This window comes from Acomys minous (assembly GCF_964271855.1).
Source record: "Acomys minous genome assembly, chromosome: 1".
Classification (NCBI taxonomy): Eukaryota; Metazoa; Chordata; class Mammalia; order Rodentia; family Muridae; genus Acomys; species Acomys minous.
Window position 1 is genome coordinate 61,754,758 of NC_140483.1, and position 12,243 is coordinate 61,767,000.

General features: G+C 48.2%; 1 protein-coding gene across 1 annotated transcript in view; it reads left to right on the forward strand.

Moving 5' to 3' along the window:
- Window positions 1–1,469: 1,469 nt before the first annotated feature.
- The window catches only part of TMEM163 (transmembrane protein 163), a 176,635-nt gene continuing 165,861 nt past the window's right edge, over window positions 1,470–12,243 (forward strand). Inside the window, exons 1-2 of the mRNA XM_084793665.1 lie at window positions 1,470–2,136; window positions 10,942–11,061. Coding sequence (XP_084649791.1) covers window positions 1,938–2,136; window positions 10,942–11,061 — 319 coding nt within the window. The 5' untranslated portion in view covers window positions 1,470–1,937. The remainder of the gene's footprint in view (window positions 2,137–10,941; window positions 11,062–12,243) is intronic.

Sequence of the window (12,243 nt, forward strand, 5' to 3'; positions counted from 1 at the left end):
AACCCTCTTCCTTCCTTTCAAAGTACCGACTTCGCTAGCGTACAGAACCAGGGGATGAGCCCTGGTTCCCTACCCTGCACCTTTACGTGTGTGATGCTCTGGATACAAAACCGAGCGAGGAATGAGAGGAATGATTCTTTTAGAGTCTGCTCTGCAGCGTGTGCGCGTGTGTGTGTGTGTGTGTTGGGAGGCTCGGGCGCGGCCGAGGGGAGGGAAGGTGTTCGAGGAGGGGGAACATGTTCCAAGATTTCTAGCCAGACTTCAAGAGCAATTGAATAAGAGAGCAAAGGAGAAATGCTTGTTAAAATACCTAATGAACGCCCAAGCAAACAGATTAGAAGTGGGGATGTAGCCCTGTCCTAAACCTTGTGCTAAACTCCCCTGTTCCTGTCCCTAGCACCACAGAGAAAAAGAAAATATAAATTTCAAAAAGCAGGCTATAAAGGAGGAAGATGGAGTCTACAAAGCACTCGCGTTAAGGTTTCAGCCAACTCTGTCGCAGTCTGTGACACCGACCTCACCTCTACAGTGTTCAAGGCCTGGGTATTTTTGTTCTTGGTAGCCTTGTGATTCTGTGAGAACCATTGACAGGACATCCAATAGGAAAACGGGGTACAAAAATCCCCCAAAATCTAGGACGGGAGAGGACAGAGAGCTCTGTGAAGCATTGTTATTGAAAGCAGCATCAGGACCAGTGCGGGGGATGGGGGTGGGGGAGTGAGAGAGTCCTAAGCCCAGTAAACAGGCGCGTGTCATTTTCTTTAGAGAAAGAAGGGGCTGCTGAAATTACCTAGTTTGACGCTTTCAGTTTATAGTTGAAATTATTGTTAAAACAAAACAAAACAAAACAACAATAACCCGAAAGGGAGCCGGGGTCACTCAGACCTGATTTCAACAAAATGTGTCCCCCTTCCGGAAACCTGCACTTCCATGATCACCGGCAGAGCGGAATCCGGCTATTCTCAGAAGAAAGCGGGGTGGATTCCCATAAATGAAGCAATTGGCATACTATAGTACTCCGATTAAATTTAGAGACTGATAGCAACCTCTTGATAAAATCTAGACTCTCCAGAGCTCGGGTGTTAGTGCCATGAAACGCTCGCCCAGTTCGTTAGGTTGCGGCTTGGCTGTGAAAACTAGCCCCACCGCGCAAGGGCAGGAAGTTGGTATGGTCAGAGGTGGAGAACGTGGATGAGCCCGGGCAGGTAGAGAGGAGTCTTCTAGGGAGACAGATCCTGGATGCTCAGAGAGGGAAATGAGCTGGTGACAGATGGAAGGGAAAGGCCCAAGGATAGTCGCAACGGAAGCCACTGTTCCAGCAATACCTCAGTCTAAGTTGTTTCAGGAGAGAAACTGAGAAGAGAGATAAAGCACTTTAAGGGCTTGGGCACAGGTGACTCCTGATACCGGCCGGAGCAGGCGGGAACCAGGTGCAGCCCCTGTATCCTGAGTCGCTCTGCGAGATAAAGAGGCCTGATGAGCTGCGGTGCCCTCTCTCCTGCCCACGCTCAGCCACAGGCTCCGAGGACTGCAGAGTAATTAGGATGGAGGGGTCCTTCCTGGGCACCAATCCGCGACGCGAGTCGGGGGCGCGTCCTCCGTCACGCCCTCGCCCAGCCCTGCGCTAGCCGCAGACTGGTCCCCACGCCCCTTTACTGTCCCTCAATCCAGTCCTAGGACTGTCCAGGGCCCTCCCTCTCCCGGTGCCCGGGCTCAGCGCCTTGGGGCGGGTCCCTGCCGCCCGCACCTGCCCCCGGGGGCGGAGCGCAGCGGCGACAGCGCGGCCTCAGCCTCCGCCACACGCTGAGCTAGCGGCGGACCTGCCGCTCACCGCGGCCCGGGTGAAGCTCTCTTTCCGCGCCCTCGGTCCCTGGCACTTGGGACTCGAGTTCTTAACGCGATCGGCTTCCCCTCGGGGGATCTGCAGCCCCGGCTCCATGGAGCCTGCTCCCGGCAGCGAGCGCCGCAGCCCTCCTGGCCCCGGAGTCCCGCGGCCGCCACCGCGGGGCCACGCGTCCTCGACCGCCGCCCCCGCCCCTAGCCCGGCCCCGCTGAGCTCTTCTATGCAGTCGGACGAGGAACGGCAGCCGCGGATCAGCGAGAGCGGCCAGTTCAGCGACGGGCTGGAGGACCGAGGTGAGCTGCCACCGCCCTGGGCTCCTTCCTCCTTGCCTCTCTGAAGCCACCTGTCCCCTACACGTGGGGCTCCTCGCGGAGAGCAGAAGCGACAGTCCCACCTCTCGGGATCCGTGTGGGCCGGGCAGCGGAGTCTCCTGGGAGCCCCTTTCAGGTTCCGGATCCTGGCGGCTTCCTAAGCCAGCCTTCTCCGGTGCCCATGAGAAAAGTTTGCAGACCGGGTTCACGGTGGCTTATAGGGGACCACAGGGTTTCTTTCTGTTCCTGGAGACGTGGGTTCCAATGCATCCCGCTGTGCGAGCCCACGCCAATCACCCGGGCGAAACTTCTTTTTGCTGGGTTAGTGGCGGGGCGTCCGCTATAGTGACAGTCAGGGTCCCTTTAGCCTCTGGACTCCTATGGATCCTAGCTCTCTGGCTCCCGGGTCACAGCAGTCACCGCCCCACAGTGTGAGGGTGCTGGAGAGAGGTTGGAATGTTTGGGGGTTTGGCCACCAACCTGGTCTGCACAGAAGCTACCCAAAGCTGATACTTCCTGGAGAGCGTGTGCCCAGGCTCAGTCCTTCCTTGGACGGTGGCCTTGGACCCCTGCATCTCCCAGAAGGCATCCCCACTTCCCTCCCACGGCCACTGTCTCCATGGGGGGGGGGGCTGCATCGAACGCTAGGGCTCCCTCATTCATCCCGCCCGGCTGTCCTTCCCCATGCTGCTTTCCTGGCCTGCAGCTTGGATTCTTTGCAGAGAAGACCGCGTCTACACCGTTCCTCTTTCTTCCTGCTTCCGAATTGGACCCCTCAAAAAATTATCAGCGGTTCCGCTAAAACCCGTTGGTGTTGGAGATGGGGGTCTCTGCAGCCAGGCCCTTCCCAGTCATTTTTTTTTTTTTTTTTGGAAAGCTTTCATCTGTCGATTGTATAGAGTGCTTATATTATTTTAGTTCTAGCAGGTTTCTGTTCTATTCTTAGTGCCTCCTGTACATCTTTATATTCCGGTTTCGTGTTGGGATGCAGGATCTCTTCCTTACAGATTCTGAATTGTAGCGTGTGAAACAGGATGACATGGAAACAGATTTCCCACAGAAGCGGCAGGGATGCTGTGCGGGGAACTGGAGCTGCTCCAGCTTGGAACGAGTTCTGCACCCGTGTTGCAGGTCCTTTTTCTGTTCCCACAGAACTTGATAGCCTTGGAGACAGCAGAGTGGATGGCATCATCAGAAACCCAGAAAAAAAAAACCTCTCACTTTAATTCTGGGGTGTGAGAATTCCCTTTGCCCCTCAAAAGATTGAAACAGTTTGCATTGAAGAAAGGCGGATGCCAGGGTTGGGCTTAATTCTGTAGCATTGCGGGTTATCTGTAAGAGCCGATCAGTCTCTCCCAAGCCCTGCAGAAGGACAGACAAGAAACCCATGCTAGGATGAATTGATATTTAGTGATATCTAGAGGCCATGCTTCAGTGTTAAGTAAAAACAAAACAAGACACAAACCTTTTCTTAATCCATTCTTTAGGTTTTCTGTCAGTGGTCAAGTGAACTTCATTTTCTATTATATTCTCCCCTGAAAGCATTTAGTGTTCATAACCCAGTGCTGTGTGGAAGCTTGCATACCACACACAACCTCTCTCTGTTAGGATGAGCCCTGTCCTCCACAGAACCCATTCTGAGCCAGCTGAAAGTCGCTGTGACATTTCTTTTGTTCCACCCACTCCTGGGATGCAAAGAGTTAACGATAAATGAAGTCTCCAGTTAAACAAATCAGAAGGCTGCCTCGGAGGTTGGTTGTAATATCTTATATGTTCATATTACTTTATCTTTCCTATATCCATTTTTTGCTATCTTGTGGGAAAGGTTCACGGGTTGTGACATCCTTCTCACCAGCGGCAGGAATTGGGGAAGAGGAAAACTCCTTGGTCTCCAGCTTTCCCTGGATGCAGTGGCTTTCTGCTGGGCCCACTCCCCACAGGGTGTGGGGGATGGGCACTGCCTGCACATCTATCTTCCATACTATTTTTCTGTGTTGACTTCCTTCTGAGGTGTCTACCGTATATCAGACCACTTCTGATTGCCATTGGACAGTTACTTTATGACCTAGTGGTTTGGAATTTTGGAGACATTTTCTTCCTAGAAGGGATAGGGGCTATTTTCCTGAATCCCAGCTAGCTCAGAATGTCCCAACATTACTGTAACAGCTGGTTGAGCCTGTGGGTCGGGAAGCAAGCAAGCACTATGTGGTTTAAGACTTTCAGGAACTAACACACACACACACACACACACACACACACACACACACACGGCCCAATTGATCTTAGGGGTTCCTTCTCCCCTTCTTTAATATGAATTTCTCTATGATTTTGTCCCAAACCTTAGGAAGTCGCCCCACCTTACAGCGTTATAGGAGTTATTTAGCTCTTTCCTCTAGCTGTCCATCTTAAAACAAATAGACAAACAAATAACAAAAATCTTTCTGCAGAGAATGAAAGCTCAGTTGCCTGGTGTGGTGACTCAGGCCTAGAACAGAAGTGCTTGGGACACAGAAGCAGCAGATTCACTGTGAACCCATGGCTAGCCTGGGCTATAATGTCAAATTCTGGCCAGCCTGGGCTACACGTCAAATTCTGGGCTAGTCTTGAGTGTGGAGTAAGACTCAATACACCGACAACAAAACTGGATAAACTCAGGAGAAATCAATGAGAGGTAGTTCAGACTTCTAAGGAAATAGTATGTGAGCACACGACGAGTGTGCAAGCATCTGGTGTGCTAGGGTGGAGATCAGTCAGTTCCAAGCTGAGCCCTGTGGGTCTGCACATTCTATTTCCTTTGAAAGAGTAGAAAGTGCCCATTTTTTTGGCATCAGCTATACATGTATCTATGCAAATTTGTGTGTATGCATGTGTGTGCGCACATGTGTGGATGCCAGAGATAACCACAAGTGTCATTCTTCAAGTGATGTCTATTTTGGAAACGAAGTCTCTCCCGGATCTGGGACTGCTTCTTTCCACTGGCTGACCAGTGAGCTTCCAGGGACCCAAGCATGCACTACTATTTCCTGGGTTTTTATAAGGGTTCTGGGCCTTGAACTCAGGTCCTCATGTTTGCACGGCAAGCACTTTCCTCACCAAGCCACCTCGAGAGCCCCTCAGCTGCATTTTTAGAAAGGAAATGAAGAGATAAGCACAGTTGCACCGAAAGAGAAAAAAGTCCTTCCTCTTTTGGACAGTGTTTCCATTACAACGACTTTATGGTTTTTTGTTTTTTGTTTTTTGTTTCCCCCTGCTCAGTTTTACTATCGCTCAGGGGAGCCACAAGGAAGGTCAGCTCTAGGGAAGGACTTCCAGTCCTACTGGCTCAGAAAACCCAGAAGCCACGGTAGCAGGTGGTCCAGCATCCTAGGGCTGCCACCTGAATCACCCAGAGGGAGTGTTGGTCTTGGTGGGGCGACCAGAGGAAGCATCCCCTTGTGTGGTCAGGGCCAGGTGTGTTGTTGAAAGCAGCCAGCCCTGGAAGGAGAAATAAGTGCTGCACAGCAGGGCGAGCAAGGGTGAGCCCAGCCATGACTGTCCCAGTTTCTTAAATGGATTGTGTTTCTGCCCCCCTATCGGACAAACCTCTTGAAATGGGTGCTCTCAGAATGCCGGGTAAATGAACCATGAGTTCGAACTGGTACTTAAATTGTGTAGTTTCACTTCTTCTTCTGAAACCAATGGACTAGGGTGAAAGGAAAATTGCACGCACGCATACACATGCATATGCACGCATGCACACACACTCATGCGTGCCCATGCTAGTGTGTGTGTGTGTGTGTGTGTGTGTGTGTGTACGGGTGGAGGGTAGAGTTTAGTGTCCAGTGTTTTCCTCAATTGCTCTCCACCATATTTTTTTTCCTATAAAATATGTCAACTTAAAAATTCTTTTAAAATTTTATTCCACTTTAAAAAAAAGAACACACCGGTTTTGGAGTCCTTTGTATTATTTTTAAGCTTAAAATTTTCAAATTAGAATATAATTTTTCCCTTCCCCCTTTCTCCCTCCACCCTTTCCCATGAACAAGCCCCCCTCCCCTTGCTCGCTCTCAAATTCAGAGGCTTTATTTCCTTAATTGCTAGTGTATATAAGCACAGCCTACTCTGTATAGTGCTACTTGTATGGATGATTTCAGGGCTGGTCATTTGGCAACCAGTCTGGGGCTCTTCCCTGGAGAAGACTATCTCTCCTGCTCTCAGTTTCTCTTTGTTGTCTGTGCTTCTTTGTGTAAAGTTGAGACCCCAATGATTTCCCTCTTCCATGTTAACACATCTGTTTCTGTCATCTGGTTTAGGCAGCTGTCTTAATGAGACTTCATGGGTGTAGCTTCTCTGACATTTCTAGGAGATGAAATCTCACTCTGCCCGTACTTTCCAAGACAGGGTCTCTCGCTGCCCTTGGAGTTGTCTTTTCAGCTAGACTGGCTAGCCATCAAGTCCCATAATCCTCCTGCTCCCACCAGTAGGGTTACAGGGATGCCTCCATGTCTGCCTGTTATGTGGGCTCCTGGGATCTGAACCCAGGTCCTTAGGCTTGCACAGCCAGTACCGTACCCACCAAACCAGCTCTCCAGATGGAAAGATTAAACAAACAAACAAACAAACAAACAAACAAACAAACACTCATTTGGAAAAGGGCAGGAGATTTTTAGGGGTGTATGGGACCTGTTCATTGTAGGTTATAGCTTCCCTTGGACACAAGACTGATTGCAGTTAGGCATAAACGAGAAATTTTCCTAGAGCCCAGGAAGAATCAGAGAAAGGTGACATCGAGTTCTATTCAAAGGCACCAGGACCTACAGCAGAATCTGTCAAGACAAGAGAATCTGTCTTCTCCCATCCAAGTGCATTTGTTTATTATTATTACTTACTACGATTTGCAGATAGGGTCTCATGTAGCTTAGGCTGTCCTCACTGTCATGTAGTCGCTGAGGGTGATCTTGAATGTCTAATCTTCTGCCTCCACCTCCAGAGGACTGGGAATCACAGCTGTCTATCACCATGCCCATTTTATTCGGGGCTGGGACTAGAACCCATGGCCCTGTGAGTGGGAGGCAAACACCATACCAACTGAGCTACAGCTGCATCTCCCGTTTCTGGATTAATGAAGGAAGCTTGAGGATAGTTTTCCAGTGCAGTGGTGAAGATGGGGCTGATAATCCCTGCTTGCTTTCTCATTTACCCTCTGCTCCGATATAAGCTCCCCTCCCCACCTGGCTTTACTCATTTTTATATCTACTGGGCTGTCTCCAAAGTCCTGCTTGCTTTGTTTGAGGCCTATTCAAGGATGATTGGACTAAGATAGTTCAGTTTGGTCTTTGTTATAATTTTTGGGTCAGGGGTTGAGACAGGATCTCTCTATTATGTAGCTCTGGTTGCTCTGGAACACACTATGTAGACCATGCTGTGCTGTGCTGGCCTTGAACTCACAAAGATTGGCTTGCTTCTGCTCCTGAATGCTGGGATTAAAAGCACTTGCCACTGTATCTAATATATATATATATATATGTATGTATATATGTAAAGGATGCATTTTTGGGCAGTGCTGGGGTTCAGAAAATGATCCTCCAAAGTATGTTACTTCGGCATGCTGGGTACCCTGAGCTGAACGTTTCCAGAAGGCCTTAGAAGCAAAGCCTCCCCTTGTCCCTTTTCTTCTTGTGCCCCCATTTCACCCCAAGGCTGGCCATAAAAACTAGAACTGGGGAGATGGCACAGTTGTTAAATTGCTTGCCTTGCAAGCATAAGAGCCTGAGTTGTACCCCCAGACCCCACGTGAAAAACGCTGGGTGTAATGGCACAGGCTTGTAACCCCAGAAGTGAAGGGGGTAAGGGTAGGCAGGTCCTTAGGGCCCCTGGCCAGCCAGCCGAAGCAGAATGTCTGAGCTCCAGGTTGAGTGAGAGGCACTGTTACAAAACATGTGGCAGATGGTACCTGCGGAACAACACTTGAGGTCAACCTCTGGTCGCCCCCCCCCCCCCCCCGCCCAAATCAGAATGTTAAAAAACCAGCCCTCTTGCCTCAAAGATAGCTATAAGCCCAAGAATTGTTGTCTTGCACGCCCCCTCAATCCCCCAAGTGCAGGAGCTGGTCACACAGAAACTCTCTGACTGCCCTTGTCTAATAGCGACTCAATCAAAACACCTCATTCGAGAACCGGTCCTGACCCACACCCACCGCATCAGTGTCTCACAGGGGATGCCAGGCCTTGGAGCAGACAGGTCTTGTTGAGGTTCTGTGCTTCATTCATCTCTTATCTAATCTCGTCTCTACAGGGATATGCATTTTTCATTGAATCTGAGCATAAAAATAGCTCCCCTTGGCTGTAGAGTCTTTATTTCTAAAGCCTTCTCTGTCACATAGGATCAATGATCTCTCTTTCTCTTTCCCCCCTTCCTCTCCCCCTTTCTCCCTACCCCTCCTTCCTTCTCCCTCCTCTCCTTCCTCCCCTTCACCTTTCCTTCCCTCCCTCTCCCTCCATTCTTTCTTTGTTCCCTTCCTCCCATCTTAACTGTTGTTCTTACTAACTTCTGAGACAGAGTCTTGAGTATCCCAGGACACACCCAAGCTCCCTATGTATCTGAAGGTGACCTTGAACTTCTGGTCCTTCTACTGCCGTCTCCCAAGTGCTGAGCTTGCGGTGTGCATCACCACCTCTAGTCGATGCAGTGCTGTGGTCAGACCCAGGGCTTCATGCGAGCTAGGCAAGCTCTTTCCTGAGTGCACTACATCTCTAACCCATCACATAGATCTTTGTTTCAATACATTTGGTACCTTTCCCCTCTTGTTAACCTGTCTTGTAGGTGTGTCAGTCATGACCCTAATCTTAGAGGAAGAATGGTCTCCTGTCCTTTCTGTTCCTACAGTGGTAGTCAGTCAGATGAATGAATGGTGCTCATATGTGATACATTGCACACTGTGACATTTTACAAGTTAGCTTCATATCCATCATTGTCTCTAGCTGGTGTGATGAGGCTGCCCAGCCTCTGAAAGATGTATTATGTAGCCAGAGCTGGCACAACTGGCTTTTACTTGTATAAGATACATGACTGAAAATTTGGCTCACTGGTAACCAAGAAACGGCACATACAATCATCTTCTTCTTCTTCTTCTTCTTCTTCTTCTTCTTCTTCTTCTTCTTCTTCCTCCTCCTCCTCCTCCTCCTAATCCTCCTCCTCCCCTTCCTCCTCCTCCTCTTCTTCCATCTTCCCCTCCCCCACTTTTTTTTTTTTTTTTTTTTTACCAAGACAAGATTTCTTTGTTGTAGCCCTGACTATCCAGGAACTTACTTTGTAGACCAGGCTAGCCTCAAATTCAGAGATCTGCTTGCCTTTGCCTCCTAAGTACTGCAATTAAAGGCATGCGCCACCATCTCCTGGCTACAATTTTATTTTAAAAATACTTCTTCTTCTTCTTCTTCTTCTTCTTCTTCTTCTTCTTCTTCTTCTTCTTCTTCTTATTATTATTATTATTATTATTATTATTAATGTATATGTACATATGTCTGCATATGAGGACGGGGGTGTCAGGTCCCTGGGAGATGGTGTTACGGGCAGTTGTGAGTTTCCTGATATGGGTACTAGCAAGCAAACTTGGGTCCTCTGCAAGAGCAATATGTGCTCTTAAGCACTAAAGCCATTTCTCCAGCCCCTACAATTTTTTTCCCTAAAGGATAAGAAAGATCAACCTGAAGATGTATAAGTGAACATTGCTGGTGATTGTCACAGAGCCCCGCTTTTGTCACGGGCTCCTTATGTGTAAAACACAGGAGATAAGTAAAGCCTGTTGCACTTGCAGCCTTCCTAGGAAGCTAGCTCTGGCTTTAGCAGGTTTACTGTACTTTCATATTCTGATAGTGTGTGTGTGTGTGTGTGTGTGTGTGTGTGTGTGCAGTTCAATTTCAGAAGTCTTTCCTTGGGATTGCTATATACCTCATGAAAGAATCTCTCATTGGCTTGGAACTTACCAAGTAGGGTGTACTGCTGACTAGTGACCCCAGGGGTCTGCTGTCATTGTTTCCCAAGTGCTGGGAATTACAAGCATGCACTGCCATGCCTGGCTATTTCACAGGGAGACTCAAACTCAGGTCTTCATGTTTGTATGGCAGGCAGTTTCTTGAATGAACTATTTCCCCAGATCCCTGAAACAGTTTTAATTATTTTAATTAATTGATTAGTCAACTGGTTATTTGCTTAATGTGTGTTTCATTAAAAAAAAAAAGGAAGAAGAAAACATGCTGTAAAATCTGGGCCTGATGGCTACTGGTTGCCGAGGGGTCCAGTGAGGACATTTGTACAGCTATGATCCTTTGGTTTTGTGTAAACCTGACACTGTGGTTGGGACTGAACTAGTGGATCAGTGCTCACAGCTGGGGATCCCAAATGCTACTTAGTTACTACAGTTCTTCCCTAATGGAAGGGCTTTGTTGGGATGAGAAAATTCTACTGAGCCAAGTGGCTTCTGGCAGGGAACAGAGAATGGCGAGGCGTGTCTCAGGAGTGATGAGGCCTGTGGAGCTCCTTTACCTGAGAGAGCTTCTGTTGCCCTGTAGAAACACTTATCTGATACTTACAAGGCCTCTGGTTTTATAAAGGATGCCAGAACATGTTATAATTTGTTTTCTAAAAAAACATGTAATCTCCTAATTGTGAAAACATGTTGTGGGTCAAACAAACACATCTCGGTCCCCAGGCTGTGGGTTTACAATCTTTGGACGAGATGCTCTAGCTCTGGATATGTGTTCTGTCCTATGGAAATGCCTTATTCCTTTCCTTCCCTGTTTCTCTCAGGTTTACTAGAAAGCAGCACCCGGCTGAAACCTCACGAAGCCCAGAACTACAGGAAGAAGGCATTGTGGGTATCCTGGTTCTCCATCATTGTCACCCTGGCCCTGGCTGTGGCTGCCTTCAGTGAGTATCAGCGAGGCTTGGCAATCAATGCTCGCCAGTTGCCCGCCTTTTCCTCTAACCCCTGTGGGATGCGCTTTGCTTTTAGTTGGCTGTTATTGATGAGTAAAACAATTTTTTTTAGATGGCTGGATAGTGAGGGTACTCATGAATTAGTAAGATGGCTTCACTCCTCTGCAAGGGGAAGAGGCATGGGGGGAGAAACGAGAGAGACCTAACTGAGAGCTTCAGTTCTCATCAGTATGCAGGTTTGTGGAAGTGGATTCCGGCTGGCACCAGTCGAATAGTGAAAATAGTTTCTTGGCAGATGCCTTCAGCTCGGTCTGACATGACAAATACACATCCTGGAGACGCGGGTTTTGAGCTTAACGCAAGCAGATGAGTGCAGTGTCACAGCGAGCTCTCTCCTCTCCTTCTTGATCCTGTCTCTTGCAAGGTCAGGAATAGAATCATCTGCACAATTTTAATGAGCCCCTCCCCCCCAAAAAACAGAAGAGCCTTCTTCTGGGGTTTTTTAGCACATGAAAATAACACAATTTCTTATAATTCTGAGATGCTCTGAAAATGCAGCAACTTCTGGCATAGATGACGCTGTTTGGGGGTCTGGAACTCCTATGGTGGGTTTTCTCCATGGGCACTCACCGCTTATGAAACATGCATGTGCTATTTTTTCTTATTAATCGTGCAACGATTCACACAAACTAAGGCAGGGAGCTACATGCAGCTCAATCTTGGTAGGAATTGTACTTTTTTTTTTTAACCTCCTTTTTTTTTTTTTAATGGTGGAGAAAAGGGAATGTGTCTTATAAATTTTCTAATAAAAAGAAAGACCTGTATTCTAATTGCTAAACATCCTACAAGGTGCCTCAGGGTAGGAGGAGAAGAGGACGATGCTCATTAGGGGACATGGCTATGTGCGAGTTGTTTTAAATTCTCTCGTGTCTTGTGCTGCCTTAGATGTGCTGCTGGGAGCTGAGGCTAGATCCCAAGGGGGCGGGGTCAGAACCTGACCAAATGCTCCCTTCAAAACTCGGCATCTGTTATTATAGACAATTTATATCGGAAACGCCGTGCAATAGCCTGGCTCTAAAAAAGCCAAATATCCAGCATACAGTAATAATAGATTTCAGGGAATAAAGATTTATCAGTGAGCCAGAAATCTAATCAGGGAGAATTCTGACTTTT